General features: G+C 34.6%; 2 protein-coding genes across 2 annotated transcripts in view; one reads left to right on the forward strand and one right to left on the reverse strand.

Annotated features, from left to right (window-relative positions):
• The window catches only part of LOC132700876 (angiotensin-converting enzyme-like), a 28,588-nt gene extending 27,362 nt beyond the window's left edge, over positions 1–1,226 (reverse strand). The window contains exons 1-2 of the mRNA XM_060668453.1: positions 908–1,226; positions 295–556 (exon numbers count right to left, since the gene is read on the reverse strand). Of these exons, the coding sequence (XP_060524436.1) occupies positions 295–556; positions 908–1,195 (550 nt within the window). The 5' untranslated portion in view covers positions 1,196–1,226. The remainder of the gene's footprint in view (positions 1–294; positions 557–907) is intronic.
• Positions 1,227–2,816: 1,590 nt separating this feature from the next.
• LOC132700713 (centaurin-gamma-1A) overlaps positions 2,817–18,611 on the forward strand; it is a 63,381-nt gene continuing 47,586 nt past the window's right edge. Inside the window, exon 1 of the mRNA XM_060668209.1 lies at positions 2,817–3,255. Coding sequence (XP_060524192.1) covers positions 3,078–3,255 — 178 coding nt within the window. The 5' untranslated portion in view covers positions 2,817–3,077. The remainder of the gene's footprint in view (positions 3,256–18,611) is intronic.

The following is an 18,611-nucleotide window of genomic DNA, read 5'->3' on the forward strand; positions in this document are numbered from 1 at the left end:
TTAAGTCACTCGTTTATTAAACACTCGCCCACATTCTGACTCAAACGCCGTTAATTTTTTTTAATGGGTCATGAAAAATACAGTTTTTTTTTACAAAAATTACATAACTTATTACGAAAAGTGAGTTATCTATCAAAATAAACTTGGCTGTTTTCTTTCCTAAATTTACAAAAAAAAGTTATACAAACAATAAGTTTCTCTGAAATGCTCTTGTTTTGTCTACTGGGTGTCCCGATTTTGAACTATTACCAGCAATTTCGAAATTATTGTTATGAGATTACAATTGTTATTTACCCGGTTCTAAAGCCAAAGTGCATTTTTCGATATCGCTCTCTCCCAAGGGGCAAATCTTCGCCTTGGCGTAAATAGCTTCCATATCCCCGATGATCTCATTTCGTCTCGTAAATTTATCTTCAGAAAGTGCGGATACGCCCAAGACGGAATACTTTCGAAATTGCCTCTTCAGATCATAGTCCGTAAAATTCAACCAGTCGTATTGGATTAGTTTTTCCCACGATTCTTTTTTATTCTTCGCTACCTCAGCCGATACTGCCAACTGCCAAATTTAATAAGCAATCAGATCGAGACAGTAACTTAACATTTTCAATTCAATTTTTATATTTAGATTTTCGCTTTTATTTCCCTATATATAACTTATATAAGCGCCGGAAGTGAAGTGAAATGTAAAATTTTGCTGCTTTGAATGCTGGTGTATCAGCATTTATTATATAAAATAAAAAATATTTACCTATGCATTGTTGCCAAAGAAATGGCAACAAAAAGTTTAATTATTTGTTTTAAGGAAAACAACAATTGAAATTTGATAAAGCAATACTGGGGTGGAAACTGATCATTTGAAATAGAGCATAGTTAGAAACAGATAGTTAGAAACAGACTATAGGTATACCTCGTTATTCAAATTCTCGTCTGTGATGTTTGAAGAATACGCCCAACTAGCCAAAGCCGCTCTGTTTTGGTCTTTCTCGGTTTGTTCGTTAAGCTGGACCAGGAATTCTCTAGCTTTCGCTTCTTCCTCGTCGATGTTCGAATTTTGGGCGTGCACGACACTGAAGAATATCGTCGCCGGTAATAAGTAAAACACCAACATGTTTGAAATCTGAAAACTGCTCTGCAGCCTCAGCAGTTCAAACACCAAGTAACTAGGTTTAACTTTGGCGGGGAAAGTTCGGCCCATCCATCAAACAATGATATCGTATTTACATCAGAACTAATCTTCTAAATCCGATTTATGGCGTCTGTTGAGGCTTTTCTGATATCTTTATGATTGCTAAGGTGAAATCGAGATATGCTATAATGTTATTTGATTATTAAGTAGGACAACCAGTTTTAGTATTATAGAGAATTTATTTAACAACAATAACAACAGTTTACCTGTCAAGTAAACTAAAAGCATAAAATATTGTGTATTATGCAACAAGTGTGGTAAGCAGCATTTGAGTCACGAGCGGACCGAGTGTTTAAAAAACGAGTGACTTAAAAAGTTTACCGAACGTGTTGCATACTATACTTTATCTACGACCGTTAGTCTTTGCGTCCATTTTTGCAAAACAACAAGAATACATCCACTGACATGACCCGAAGTGGGTCGGATCCGTGGGAAACGAAACTGACGTGGCAAAATGACACATTACGCACTCTATATCGGTGTATAATTAGGTATTTTACAGAGGGGAGTAGAAAAAAAATCATTATGGAACCTAAATAAATATTTTCCTAATATTGTTGAACAACTCAACCCCTATCCCAAGTTTGCGTATATAATGTAACCAAATAAACAATAACAAATTAAACTGGACAATGATGGGGTGATTAAAAATATTATATTTAAATTAGCTACAGCTTATAAAACTGATAATTCACTTTTTGAAAAATTATTCTGTAGATGTTGTCAGAACACTTTTGGTCTCCATTCTCATTTTCATCAACAAATTTTTCTTGGAAGGTATCTTTAGTAATTATTATGAAGCACAAGTTTTGTAAAGTTTGAGATTGTCTTTGTTTTTTTACATTTTGATGAAAATAGCGAATTGAAAAATCAAAAACGAAAATTTTTATTTGAAAACCAGTGCAGACGCGATTTTAGCTTGACGTTTATAATATTTGTTGAATATATCACAATTCCCATACATCAAATCGTTCTATAGATTTAGTCATATCTAATCCATTTCGTGTCATACCAATAAATCATCGTAAACTCGAAAAAATGAAGCGTATTTTACCCAAATAGTCGTCCCTGGCGGTAGTAGGCGGGTCGAGTTTTGATTATAATTTTTGTAACCTTGTCGGTCGACACATTTCGATTGATGTAATTATACAAATGTCTGTGTGCACGTGTTTTGATTCGTTATTTTGTCGTTATATGTTACGGTTTTTCAAAATGAAGACTAGTCAGCGTTTTGCATTTGTTTTATTGCCTTTTTTTGACTCGACAAAACTGTTTTGCCGTTTACTCAAAATAGATTACGCAATTAAGTTTTTAGAAACAAAGCACACTCTTAAGTTTTTATTGAACCGTCCCCATCAAAGATTTGATATTTTTAATTTATTTAAAATGAAAACTTCTTATTTTAAACACCTTAGTAGTGCATTTTTGCATCGCTCTGTATAATGTGTCACAGCGTTAATATTTCATTGTAGAATTTAGTAGAGTTGGCAGCGCCATCTATTACGGCGTCTAATAATCGGAGTATTCGGCGTAGGAAACTTCCCTCTACATAATGGGGGTTCGATTGTTCGCCGTCAAAATTTCAGCCTTGAGCGCTTCGGTCCGTAGATTTCACCAAACGGAGAGCGTGTAGTGGGAGTGTTCGGACTTATTTCACCTAACCTTATATTTTAAATAACATTTTTTTTTACAAAAGGACGAAATAAAATTGAATTCCGTTTTTGCGATGGCGCGGTCTCCGTCGTGTCGCTACGCCCGGAGTCGTTCGGAAACGTGCGGGTGTGATAATTCGTAATTACTTATGTTTATTTTTTTAAACAAAACGCACTTGTCAATAAATTGACGGCAATGTTTACCTGTGATATTTGATACGTAAAATCCGGGCGGCAAGATGAATTCTAGAGTGCCTTTGGCCCAATCTTTTATCAACAATTCGCTGGCGATTCGACAGGAAATTCAACGATTCGAGAGTGTCCATCCGTCGATATACGCGATTTACGATCTAATTGATCTGATACCCGATGGACTTGTTGCCCAACAAATTCGAGATCACGTAGTTTGCATAGAAGGTGAGTAATTTAAGATTTGTTGATTTTGTGCCTAACTTAATTTTAAACCGCCAAAATGTTTGGGGTAAAAATTAAATGGGTTGGTGTTAATTTAATTGCGTCGGGGGCTGTTTAAAGATCGAAAAATAGTTGGTCCACAAAGGTCGGGCAGGTAATGGCGTGCTAATGGATACCTTAAATGGCCTGGGTAGGTACCTGTTTCTTTTGATTTGATCCCACAGATGATCCAAACGTGTTTGAGTTGCTTCATTATACCCAGATTTTGCTTTTTAAACTTTAAATCTGGGAAACCTTTTAAAGTTAACGGTTTATTTAAAATGCGTGCTTTTAGGATGTTTATACAGTGCGTTTCAAGGAACGTGTGCAAACCAAATTCTTATTAACATTTGGATATTTCCTGAATTGACCTTATTTGATTTATTGTTTTTTGTACCTTCATCAAGGAAATTATTTTTTAATGCATGAAGACATTTTGTTGTTAAAAAAACCTGGGATATTTGGCAGACTAAATTAATGCAAACCCGATTGTGAACTTTATTCAGGACGCACTGGGATCGTCAAAGGGGTTAATTCGATCGAACTCCCGTTTGTCGCCTGCACATTTTTAATAGGAAGTTCCATAAAAACGAAAATGAAATTGAAAACGGGCAGGATGGATTTAACCGCAAACAGGATGAATGTGTATAACAGGAATCGATGAATATCTCTGTGCTCGCACAAGCGTGAAGCATATAGAATGAAAACATCAAAACGTAACCTAACACGTTTCGCTATTTTTATCATCCGCACACAATAAATAATTGCGGCAATGTTTATAATTCGAATTACGCAAGCTTTGTAATACACTTGTTACGTGTCGAACACTTTGTATAATTTAAAATCGAGTTTATGGTATATATTAACAGCGGTTCTAGGTACTGGGAGGAGAATCCTCTTCTATTAACATCGTACGTACTTTTGCTGCTAATGTATATGGGCGGGAATGTCGACATTTACATATTTTGTATTGCCCAAGTACTAAGGCAATGGTCAATGGTTAGATACGACTGCGGCGGATATTGTCAAAAATGTCTCAAGATTAACGCCGACTATAAGAAATATAGAAAAACATTATTATTGAAGAAATATTAAACGAAAAATAGTATAAAAGGTTATTTTGAAATAAGGCCTTGAGGACGATATTCTATCTATAGGTTCTATTATTTTTATATTCCTTTAAAGAACTTTCTTTTTGAAGAGGATAATGTAATAATAATTATTCGAGACTAACCTTTAATTGTCATGAGTTTCATCAAAATAGGGGTCACAAGATTAATTAAGACTAAAGCTTAATAGATTTTTTTGCAAAAGTTTTGGGTTTCTTTGAATTATACAGCGGATAATATTATTATTAAAATATATATCTTATTTTTTATCTATTAGTAAAAAAGTATATGGTACATATAAAGTTATTCAATAAAATTATATGATTACTGATTAATATCATCACAGAGTCGCCTGTATTAAAAAGTTAGCAGAGTAATAGTAACTCAAATGTATTATACATCGTATTGCGTTATAAGTGTCTGTGATATAACTAAACATTTTTGGACACCATGCACATCGTTGGACACTCCTCTGGTTTGCCTTTCATTAAAAATAGAACCACGCGGTTCGAATAGACAGATATATATGTAAAAAGAACGTTGCCTCGACGTTAACAACTGTTAATATGCGTTTTGCTACACCGTAGAATTTAAAAATAATTTGAAATCAGAAACAACCCGTCCCTGACGTTGCACAACCCTCTTAAGCATTTTCTTAAGTTTCCTCTATCGATATCGCCGCTCAGAGCGATTAATCATCGCTAGCGCTACCTTAATTAGAAAAACCATGGCGATTTCAAATTTAAATCACGCTCATATTGCGTTTATATATTGCGATGCAACGCGGCGACAATTTTACGATTATCCCTATTAGGAGTGCACGATGATTCATCACGTAGCGTTGTCCTGAGTCCATCCTTTTCCGGCGTCACAACTTTTTAGGAGTGTAGGGGATAGTCATAAAGTAGCTCTATTCGTAAAAATCTGTAAATACACTCAGTAGAATAAATTTAACATTTTTAAAACGATCGTTCGACAAGAAATGAAAGCATGTGGAAGTATTTGGTGCACCTCTTGGTCGGCACCGAGGTGGAGACCAAAACTGAATAACGTGTGTTATTCGTATAAAATCACCGTTTTTTTCTGACAGACTCGCATACTTTCCCATTCAATAATAATAATTAATTAACATGTGAAATCCGCCGATATTTTTTTTTTCATTTTTAAATGAAGCGTTGTCAGAATATGTGGAGGTTAACACTAACAGTAAATAAAGATTTTTGTGTGTTAACACCACAAGTAAGACAGTATTTTAACATTTTGAAACCAAAAATAGAATTAAAAAAAAGACAAAGTCAAAATTATCAATTCTTTTGAACGGTGAATCGCAGAGAATAAAAACATATAAGTATAAAACGATCATCTTAGTGGTTTGTCGCCCTAGTTTTTAGCGTATTTGAATACGTCAGGAAAAAAAGTTTTAAATTAGATAACACCACCCGTTTTGCTGCGAAAAGTTGGGAAACAGGCGAAAATGTCCTGCGAAGATGAGTGAAAATGTCAGAGCCGCAGTTTTGACGGAGTTTTCGTCAATTTTTCTCGTAATTTAGACGATTTTCATCAAAAATTCTCATTTGGAGTTTGGGTTTGAGACAGAAGATGATGTGACAGATTTTAACGGAACGTCTATCAAAATCGACTATTAAAAACGAAGTTCCACTGAACTTTAAGTCAAATTGACATAGAATGACGACGCAATTGGCATGGGAGTAGCAATTTGTCACAAAAACTCGTTACTCGCTATCGAATGGTACCGGCTAATCGAATCATAACTTCTATATTAAAACCAATCGCATCCGAACGCAAAACCGACCACAGTTCGCGTTGTTATAACAATTTAAAGCAATTTGGTACGCCATAATCTGCATATAGAACAACAAACTCGTTTACTACCGTATAAAATTTTGCCGAAACCGTTAAACGGATTGATTGCGCGGACAATTTAAAATAAAAAACGAATAAACGCAATACCGTTATACGCGGTTTATTTATTGTTATCGTATCGAACGACACGAATGTTGAATTTAGCAAACGTCATCCATAGGCGTACGCGGGGTCACGTCGCGTCTGCTGCGGTGTCCTACCGTTATTTCAAAAGCTATATGCACTTTTGAAAAAAAAAGGTTTGAATGGAACAGTACATTTTTTTTATTTTCATATAATTTGCAGGACGCGACGCCTAAATTGACATAAATTAAGGCTACCAATTTTGACAAAAAAGTAACTAATTATGTGTTTATCGTAATTATTTAATTTAACCAGTATTTTTCCATTGAATGAAATGTTTGTGTCAATATATAAACAATATGTGGCAAAATTCGGATTCAGAAATATCATTTTTATTGAATTTTGTTATCTGCTGCAACAATAGTGTCAGGAGACTTATTTTTACTTGCCATATTAGCAATCGGAGAGACTCTTTGAACTGCTGATTAGTTATCTTAACAAAGATATCACCATTTTTATATTAATTGTGTTCATTTTTGAAATGACTAAATATTACCATCCATTGTTTTTATTATTTCATCAATTTATGTGGTCATCTGGTCCTTTCTGCTTACCGAATATCGAAAGGGGTAATGTAAATACGCGTTAAACATCCATTGATATATTCATCACATTTGTTCATGAGTTTAAAATTTCATGATTTTTAAATGTGAAGAAAATCATCGTATGTATATCTCACCAAAAAGCAGTATTACTATTTCATAGGATAACATTTATCCAATGGTATGAAACTATCACTTACAGTTGACATGTATCCCTAACAAGCAAAAAATATTTTATTAATTTTTCAAAAAAACTTCCACAGGCAGCTGTAATACTTTTTACAAAACTTCTGGATTCCTCCCTTGGCGGTTTTTGCTCTAGTCGAGTCGAACTTGCTGACATTTGGCCAATCATCCTGTTGGCTTCTTCAGACCTTGACTGAAACAACGGTTTCACTCAAGCTCTGAAGAAACCAACAGGATTGGCAAGTTCGACGCACGAGGAATCCAGAAGTTTTATAAAAAGTAAATATTTTATTTTTATTTTATTTTATAAACCCAAAGGCTAACCAACAGGCAGACAAGGCTACCCAATTACAGGACAGCGCATATTAAACATAAGATTACATAGTCGGAAATACTAAAGAAACTTAACTAGATATTTCCTAAACTAATAGACGGTAATTAAAATAATATCACAAAATTTTTTATACATTTCTTTTAAGTTCAATAACTCCGTTGATCTTCGTTGTTCAGAAAAACACAGTTATTGTACATACCAGTACATCTAATAAGCGGAGAATTTAAGAACTAGTTAGATCTGATTCTTTCTATAGAAAAAATTAGTTAGTTAGCCTAGTGTGCACTCGGTAAGGACTAGCATTAAAAGATAAGTGACTTGTACAAGAAAGTGACTCAATAAGACTATTATAAAGAAAAATTACGTCTGAACAATTTCTGCTTGTTTCAAGTATATAAAAATGTAGGTTATTTTCATACGAATAGTGGCGGTCTCTATTAAATCTAAAATTAAGGTTACTAATAAGCTTTTTTGGACACTCTCTATCCGATCGACAGACTTGCGATAGATCGGATTCCATACGGTGGATGGATTTGATGAGCCTATTATAAATTAGAATGACTGATTTGTGGTTGCGAAAACCTTTGGTGTTACATAAAACAAAACCAAGATTTCTCAAGTCCTTTACAATATTTTCTACATGTACTTCAAATGTTAACTCACGAGTCCAGTATGATGCCTAAATCTTTAACTTGAGTAACTCTCTTAAGTTTTATATTGTCTAATTTTAAGTCAATATTAATAGGTTATTTTTTCCTTGTAAACTTTATTATTTGGCATTTGTCGATGTTTATAAAAAAAGCATGTGAGTTTTACAGTACATAGTAAACCTATGGAATATTACCCTCTGTGACGTCTAAAATCAACTAACGAGCTGTCTGTTTACTCAGTTTAGTTTTACTCGCGTGTTTGTTTTTATTTCCCTTGCTTTGTCGTTTACGGTCAATGCACGCAATTTAATTCAAGTGCCTAAATTGTGTTAAATGGTTTTCTAAACATTCAATTCTCGCTATCGATAAAAACAACAAAATAAAAAATAACTCAACAATTTAATATGTCGTTGCTAAAGTAGACGCGGTGACGCCTGACCTATTAATTATGTTAAACTATGGCTTCTTTTCGAAACTTAATCGACAAATAGAATTTAAAGTCTGTTTGAAACCTTATTTCCGCAAAGACTTTATTGCATAAATAATTACACGGCCGAGTACCATTCTAACAATTAATCTCATAGTAATTAACGTTTTCCACAATCGCTTTTAAAAGGCTGCGTATACCAATCCCATTATAATAAGTCGTAAACCAGGAATACGTTTTTAATACGCAATCCAATTTTCTGGACACTTTAATGGCGCCATTTTCATCGAAACGTTTTTTGTTTATGCGCCGCCATGCCATGAGAATCTCGTAAACAGCTACACAATTAGTGAAATTTCTCTTTCGGATCTTAATTGACAGTAATTCACCAATTTAATACGCTGTTAAGGCAATTAATTTAAACATTTTCGTGTAGCGAATATGCTACCGACATCTGCAAGTCTACGTGCGAAACTGAAAGGCGCCTCCCGATAGATGGCGCGATTGTGCAAGCAGTTTTTCCGTGACCACGCTCGTATCATTAGTTTAGAGATGGCGCGCTCTATCCATTGGAACATTTAAAGCTGTTGTAGAGATTTGATTTAAGATGATTATTTCTATAAGGTGATTTGTAAAGAAACGCAAATAAAGCAAACGCTGCCGTTTTGGAAGCGAGAAGCGCTGACCACTTACATTTCGTATTACGTATTAATTTATGTTTCAATACCAGACCGGTCGTTTTCTAAAAGGTGTTTTCATTATTCGAGATCAACTTATTTTTATGGTCTGATTCTCTGATTGTTAAGTAACCGCCGCATCTCTCAAGTGGTTTACTTGCTCGAAATGGATGGGTTCAACTACAAGGGAATTCTAAAACAATTTTTGCTGGAAGGTTTCTCTCATGGAATAGGCGTTTTAGGACTTGAATGAATGACTTACGGATTCTTCGGTAAATATTGTTGCGTTTTTTTTTGTATCCGAATCGGTTGACCAATGCACTCTGACCTATAACGCGGGACGGCCTGATATTTATGGTAGGGCTGCCTTTTGTTGTCGCACCACAATTGGCCTTATTTGAACGGCACTTAAATCACGGCGGCCATTGTCTCACCTGATTTATGGCCCGCCGAATATGTTAGGCCGATAATTACCCTAACCGTGTCCATTTTCATATCTATGGTTATATGGTTTTCTTGTTAGCGCTGGTTTGAATGGAAGGCCCCAAAAGTTCCGTTCAAAAGAATGATTTAAGGGGTGAACTTGTACGCGCTGTGGCGTTGAGCGAAGAGATCGTCGCCGATTATTGTGGTTTTCTTCATTGGTCGTAGTTAAAATGTATTATAACATCTAATGTAGATTTCACAACAGCTTATAGATTATTTGGGGGTGGCGATATTCGAACCTATTCAATGCGCTTGTCAATATAAACACCCGAAAACAAACGAAAACAAAAAGTCGTTCGGAAATAAGGCCAAAAAGCAATTTCAAACAAAACACACAAACGAAAAAAAATGCACATAGGTTTTACCCACAACTCTCTAATTTCGTCTTAAATGCTATAACGTTACCCATATTTTTTATGTCGGGGTTGCCATTTTGATTTTTAAAATCCGGTTTCTGCAAAATTTTCATATATTTATCATAATATCATAATGTTTTTAGCTTTGTAGTTATATTAGATAGTATCTGGGCGGCAATAAAAGGTTCTTGTTCCAAATTTTAAGGTTATATTTAACATTACATATCTTTCGTTTCTAGTTATTTTGTGGTATTCAGCGTGGTATATCACTGGAGGCTTAAACAGTATCTTCTCGTTTCGGAATATTGTCTTTAGGGCCTTTGAAACTAAACAAAAGTGCGTAGCAAATTTGGTATACTAACATTATTAATAGTTAGAAATCGTGCCGGGTAGTCGCGTACCTTATAGACGGCCAAATTGAAAGGCAAACGCCCCTTTTCCTCTCACCTTCATACCATCGACGCCTGTTGCATAATATAAGGAAAGGCCAGGTGTGTTGCCCGCCCGAATAACAGAACCGCAATCGTTGCTCCAATTCAACCCGGGAATGAATCTTCTTTGCAGCATGACTTACGGCTCGGATCGTTTTTTTTTTGTTTGTTATCGTTTAAAAGAAGCAACACATGTTATTAGTCCGCCCCAATAGTATGGAGAAGTTATAACATTTCATTTGATGCTACGTGATAAGATTTTGTGCACTCCAAAAGAAGAAAAAACGAAGAAAACAAAGAAATATGCCGTGTCGGTACTAGTTTGGTTATGCGATTTACTTTGCGTCTACCGGTTGAAAAAAAAATAAATCTTATCTTTGTCTTAAACTAACTAACTAATAAAAAACCAACTAAAACACCCACAAAGCTTGCTAACCCATAAAATCTTAGGGAGCTCGTATATCGAAATGAAAAAAAAAATACAATTTGACAAATCTTCTATTTAGTATAAAACTTTCCAGCACTTGTAGTTTATGTGTGTGTGTGTTATTAAATATGAAACAGTATGCAAGTCGGTCTATATCATAGCATCCAGCATTATAGTCCGGTAAAATTAGACCAAAATAAAAGAGTGAAGGTACATAAAATTACTACAAGCTGGAAACGAGTGAATTTGTTTAAAATATAGTCAAAAATATAATTTGAAAATTCCTCGGTATTTGCAAAAAAGATTGCTAAAGTTCAAAAAACGTTTTTCTTTCGATTTTCAGCAAAACAGTAAAGTTTATCAGAAAATGACCTCAAACAAAATTGTAGATCATAACATGCCCACCGTTTCCGAGAGATAATAATAAGTACAATAAATATAAGTACACCACGTATATAAATCTCTGAAGTTGTAGTCCCGCAAAATTATATGCCAGTGTAATGTTGAGACAACACGTATGTACGGAGCTCATAAAAAACGATTTGCTTAGATAAGTTTCAACAGTGGCTTGGTTATGAATTAGGTGCAAAAGACTGGGCTTGAAACTTGGGCCACAATATGTTTGAACCAATACAAACTTTACTCTCACCTACACCGGAGAAACTGCTAAATATCAGTTTTTGCAACTGTAAAAAGAGGTACAGTAGTAAATGTACAAATTGACAAGGCCGGGCTTGTTCTAATGTCGAATCACCAACAGTGGAGGATTCGTTTGATACCAACGCTATTGACTAATAGTTTCAAATTAATTAGGATCACAATAGACCTGTGCAATGGACCTACTGGGGAAATCACATCAACGCGCAATTATTCACCTCATAGGTGGTGTGGAAACGTGTGCATATTATGACGATTTGTAACTTTTTGAACCGCCAATTTTTGCCCGAGGTAATTTTCTGTTAAAACTTATCGTTTTGATGAAAATCGCAATTTTTTTTACCTTTGACCCTTAGTAATATTTTTTCCAAGTACCTAAACGATGAGGAACTTTCAAATTTTATTTTTGAGTGTGTTTCAAACCATTTTATTCGTTCTCAGCTCGTTGTGAATTTATGTATCTTTAAATGTCTAGATTGACCGGACTATTAAAATTTCCTTGTGTGTTAAAACGTGATATCAAGTTTTTGTAGGTTTTAGATAGAATTGTAAATTAAGTTTTCGAATTTCGCCGATATATGACGGCAACGAACAACTCAAATACAGTATGTATAGCTTATACTGGTACCTTTATAATTTTTTTTCTGTATAAATTTAATGCAATGTGCAAGTTGTTACAAGGTGTGTGAAATACGTTGGTCTCGTTATTAAGGATTAAAACCAGGACTGTATTTGTAAGTACTTACCACTGCATTTTTAAAAAGAAAGTCTCAATATGAGTAAGTACATATAGATAAGATACACTTAAAGGGATTGTATTTGGAATATTTGTTCGAGGCTTTATAAAGGATTGTATACGTGGTAAGTTTATAAGGGTATTTTTGTTACTCTTCCCCTAAACAACTTGCAGCAAAAACTGCGCGCCAATAATACAGATTTACGGATAGGATCAGACATTTCCTGTTCAACTGACGCGGACCCAGACAATACTCTAGTGTCAATCCCGGACCGGTTTGTTTTTTTTTCATCAGGGCAAAGATTTGACGGCAGTTATTTTCTTTTTTCCGGTAAAAATTGGTTTTATTTAAGCTTTGTTTAATATAAACGAATTTTCGAAGAAGCAACATTAAAATGTGATAGAATTTTTCAACCCTACAGCGGGCTTTAATATTATTTAATTATTAAACTTAGTTTTTCCTATTTGCAGCAAAATGGTTCCTAATACGTCAGAAATTTGATTACTTCCAGTCTTCTAAAAGTCATTTAACAATAAGACCTCTCTGAACTATTCTTCTGACTGATATTCAGTATTATTCTGATTGTAAATTTTGTAAAAAGTTTTCGTAAAAAGTTTGGTAAACGGCATTTTCGTCACGAGGTTGTTATCATGGCTAAAGTTTACAGAAAACTGCCGATCACTACGAAACTCATGATTAAAATACCAGAAATGTCCGAAGTGGCTCCCGACCGTAGTTAACGAAGTGAAAGTTTCCTCAAGTTTGATCCGTGAATAAATGTTTATTTCTAAGTAGAGAGTAGGAAATAGTATATTATGCAACAAGTGCGGTAAACGGAATTTGACTCACGAGTGTTTAATAAACGAGTGAGTTAGAAAGTCTAGCGAACGTGTTGCATACTATACTTTTTCTACGACTGTTAGTTTTTGGGAACATTTTTGCAAGGCACCGGCGGCGAACACCCGAAAGAGGCCGAAACATTTATCCAAATAAAGAGAGAGGTTACAATACAAGTGTAAACACGGCTCAGATAGCAAATTAATTTATAAAATGCGGTTAAATTATTTTACTTATTATGTAGGTGGTTTCCACTATACAGTGTACTTAAAAACAAAATAAAATTAACAGTTTTTAATTAAAATGCCACTGAAACTTTTAAGCTGAGTCACTGTAAATATTAACAAATTTTAAAAACATTGTGATGTAAGCAACTCATAATTATTCTCTACCGAGGAACATTTGGACAAATAATGTGTAATTAGGTATTTTACAGACGGGAGTAAAAAAAATATTTTTTGCATTAATATTTCGGTTCAGTTTAAAAATGCTTTTATTTTTCTAGACGTAAGCAAGTCGTTATACTTAACAGTAAAAAAATGTACATACCTGCTGAAGAAGCTGATTTTTTTTTAAGAAGACTTTTTAATTTTCTAAATAAATAACAATTAGTTTCAGTTTCCAAATTTCCAGTTCAAATTTTCATCAGTTTTACCTAAAATTACTGCTGTGAAGAAACGAATAAGATTGTGGTTTGCGAACCCTATAAATTTCGCTTTCGCTTAAAGAAATTCAAAATCCAAATTAATACCGGAAAATTGCAATTTCCTCGCCGCAGAAGTAAAGAAATTGCAACTTACGAGAGCCGTGTCTCTCATCATAATCCCGCCTTTGCACCTCATTCCGTCTCCCAGTTTTATTTTTCGGTTTTCATATACCCTCCTTTCTATTATTGCGATTACCGTCGTAACTAGAAGGCAGTGCACCGTATAAAAATACAATAGAAATATCGCCGAGATTTTTATTGGTTCCATATTTACGACGACGTTTTCCCATTGGCGGATCCCTCGTAAATTTTGTTCTCAACGGGACGTGTAAAATTGTTTACAAAGTTTTTAAATTTTCATTATCCCGGTATGGCGGATATGTATAGGGGCGAACTTTTTGCAAGTTCCGCATGTTTGAATATCTAAAGAATCGTTCATGACATGATGAGGATGTAACGGATAAAAACGAGGCGATTCTTATTTTGATGGGAAAACCTTTTATTTTGGTTTTGCGTGGCACGTTCTGTTGTATTCAGTTGGCGAAAAATAAATTTTAACTGTGGTCTGCAATATTGGTTGGACACGATACGTTTTCATCCATCATTAGCCCTTTGAGGCTACACTTCGCAGAAAATAGATTTCATTCGTAAACAATACAAATTTTGCTAACATATTACCATTTATATTTAGGAATTTTTATCTTAACGAATCGCATTCCGGAGATTTGGCTGATTGATTGGACGAGCTTGTTCAGTCTGGAAACAAGGTGAAAATGAGAGAAGATATTTCGCGCTCATTTAGCGACTTTTTGAGTAAAATTTGTCATTTATTTATAAAGGTGTTCATATTACTCTCAATTATTTTGAATTAATGTTGAATTAATTGAATTAATGTAATTTAAAATCCTTAGTTATTTTTGGAAATTAAAAATTGATGTGACGAGTGGTAATTGTTACGAAAATATATTGATTCGTTATTTTTGAACCTACAGGAACATTTAAATGTTTAAATGTTCCGGAAATGTCCGAAGTGGCTCGGATTCGTGGGAAACGAAACTGACGTGGTAAAGTGACGTTTCCCGCACGCTAGGTTGGTGCGTAATTAGGTATTTTACAGACGGGAGTAGAAAAAAGTATTTATTGGTCTACTTAAAACAAATCAATTCAATTTTTCATTCAATTCTTCGTTGCTATGGCTAATTAACTTAATGAATTCGTTTTCCGGGTTTCTGGGTCTACCACTAATACGTTCTGATCGAAAGCATCGAAATTTTTGCCTTCTTTCAGCTATCTCAGATAAAAAGGTAATCGAAAACATGTCTTAACTAAGCTAACCAAATAAGCTTACGTATACCACATATATTATATCAAATACCTTTAATTACTAGTCCGGAATGAAAAATATTTTATTGATATCAAAACTTGTGCGCATCGTATGCTAAAAGAGAGTTTTCCAAAATTATTGTCCAAAGAAAGTCAACTATATTGATGAATTTTGTCAATTTATGGTAAAAAGTAAATCTAAGACTAAACTAACCAAAACTGAAAAGTTCGTTTAAAACAGTTTTGAGACTTAAAAAACGCGCCTAAACCTCTTTACAGGAATTCATTTTGGATGCATACTTCGTATGAAACTTCATTCCACGCGAAGAAAGAAAAAAATCGAAACGGGCAAACAACCCTAACGAACCGTGTCTCGACCCCTCTTTTTCTTTTGGCACCGTCAGCAATCGTCCTTGGTCTTCCGCATCCGGAATCACTGCGTCTCTCTCTTTTGTGTAAAGATTTTGTTGAATACACCGGCTGCAACCCCGACGAAATTTCGTTTTCGGTCAGTCATCCTAATCTAAACTGGGGTGAGATTACACCCTTGTGCCAACGTACATGCGCGATGTGATTAGGAACGTTTGTGCACCCAACCGAAACTGACCTCGTATGTATTTTTTCACGCCGCTATTCGAGTTAGCCCGAAAAAAAAAGCGCTTTTAACAAATACGCGAATATATGGCTTTTATGTTACGGTGTCATGTCGACAAATTTTACCACATTATTGTAACTAGATCGGCAACACATTATACACCAAACTAACTAACTAACCAACCATCCGAAACTAACTAAAATAGTGTTAATAGGCGTTTCAAACTCTCTATGCGAGGTACTGGTACTGGAAGAGGTTATTGTACGATACTAATTTTCTCTAAGGTTGCTCTCTAAGAAACGTCCACAAGCAACTGTAATACTATTTACAAAACTTCTGGGATTCCTCCTGCGTCTGTTTTTGCTGAGTCGAACCCGCTAACGTTTCGCCAATCATCCTGTTGGCTTCCTCCGAATTCAACTGAAATTGATTCGCCGTTAGTTTCGACGTAGTACTAAAATCCCTATTCCTGAAACTCTCAACTTCATTACAGATATATTAAAATCCGAGAATCTGGACCTTCTTCAACCTTCTCACCTTAATTGAAACATACGTGTCTGGAACATATTTTTCTCGTAACGGTCAAATTTTTGAACAAACGTGGGGAATAGTTATATACATTATCACCAGACATCGCGAATATGTTTACGGAAGCCTTTGAGAGGAAAGCTCTCGACACCTCTCATCTAAAACCAAAATTATGGCAACGCTACGTCGATGATACTTTTGTTATTTGGCCCCATGGTCAAGAATTTCTACTAGATTTAAAGTCTATACACCCTCACATACGTTTTACTATTGAATTAGAAACTAATAACAACCTCCCATTCTTAAACATTCTTATCAATAGAAAATCGGACCTAACATTGGGTGATTGTTGTTACAGAAAACGTACGCACAGAGATACGTTAATGCATTATCACCATCCGGCCTAAAAATCATCGGTTATCAACTCTCTTGTTTACAGAACCTTAAAATTATCTCAGTCCGAGTCACTGAACCCAGAATTAAAACACGCTACCTCTGCTCTCTTCTCTAATAATTTCCACATTAAAGATATTAAGCTTTCCATCACAAACTACACTTCACCATAACCTCTCAATAGCAATGAGTCCGAAAGCAATCCCACACTTGCCACTATTGTCCTTCATTACATGCAATACATCACTGACCACATATCAAAAGTTCTTAAGAAATATGTCAAAACCAGATTTACCACTTGTCCAAAAATCTCTCAACATCTTCGATCCGTCAAAGACAAAATTCCATATGCGGCAAAGAATACATTGGATAGACCGGACGAAAAATATCAACTAGGCTCAAAGAACATGAAAGAGCCTTAAGACTGAGACAAATAACCTCATCAGCTGTTGCCGAACACAATCACTAAACCGGACATAAAACTAAAATTCTTGCATGTAATCAATTCTTCTACCAACCAAAAATCAGAAGCAACTATGCAATCTCGGTCTACAAACAGGTCTTTACTTTTCACCAATATGGGAATCAGTCATCCGAGACCATGTTTATGTCCCTCAAATATATATTGTCTGCTGTTACAAGGCTGGTTCTAAAGTGGACCATAAATTTTGTTCTATTAAATAAAAAAAATCAAAGTAACTCATTTTTTTAATAACTTCCACATTAACGTTTTAAAAACAACACGTTATTTAGACAAGATCCAGAGAGAGCAGGTCTGACTATCCTATGACAACTCAGAAATTCTAAACGAATAGCCTAGGTATTTTCGTTTTACAATCAACCGGAAATCTCTGTTTGGATCTCTCCGAGGTTCACCGTTATTGGACCAACTTTAATTCTTGGTAATATTATTTACTGTCTCCAAGCTGACATATCCTGCCCAACTATTGATGCTTAAACTTCAAGAATTGTTTCCTCGTTCCATTTGCACAGTATTAATTTAACATTACAACAAAATAAATGCCAAAAATAGTCCATCGTTACAGTGAAATCGTTTGAAATATATGAAAGAAAACCAGATCGGACTAAACAAAAATCTATTATTCAGTACACGTTTCGATCGCTTATGCAATCATTTCCAGCTATTAAAATTATTATTGAAAACTTTTCAATAAGACAAGCCAGGAAAATACTTACAACTCATTTAGTAAAAGAAAATGTGACCAAGGGAAATATGTAGTTACTAAAATAGAGAGTTTTAAAAAAACAATTTTTAAAAATTTGTTTTAATTGCTAAGGTTGAACTTCTCTTATAAGTTTAATTAAACACTGCCGAAATTTGAAATAATCAAAAAATATGACAAACATCACGCCGACTCTGCAGCAATTATGTAAATTACTTCACAATAGATACACATTAAGTTTTACGAGGAAAACGCCTCTAGGAAGAGGAACAATCAGACGTCAATCAATCAAGTGGGTTAGGCATTTATCTTTTTTCTTTTCTTTGCTTTGCCGGCATAACTTTTTCGTCACCACGTATTTACACGTTGCAACTAATTAATGGCAATTTTATTTGTGTTTTGTGTAATCTTCACAGCGCAAACGGCAAACTCATTAGATCATTCTTTAGGGAGGCCCCTTTTAAACATATTTTATAATAACTGTGTACAAATTAGCATACCAGCCGATAAACAAAACAAACAAGTTTAAGTTGATCTAGATACTCTAACCTTCTTTCATATTGTTAAATGTCGACTGAAATATTTAGAATGTTTTCCATATTATATATATTTTTGAAAATATTTCCAATTCTCAAGTAGACAAGCTAGGTATCCTTTTGGAGGTAAAATCGTTAATTGACAAGAAATAAAGTCACAGTCAATAATGATTTTAATAATAATAGTACTAT

Source organism: Cylas formicarius, unplaced genomic scaffold, assembly GCF_029955315.1.
Source record: "Cylas formicarius isolate icCylForm1 unplaced genomic scaffold, icCylForm1.1 PGA_scaffold_4__25_contigs__length_36172078, whole genome shotgun sequence".
NCBI lineage: Eukaryota > Metazoa > Arthropoda > Insecta > Coleoptera > Brentidae > Cylas > Cylas formicarius.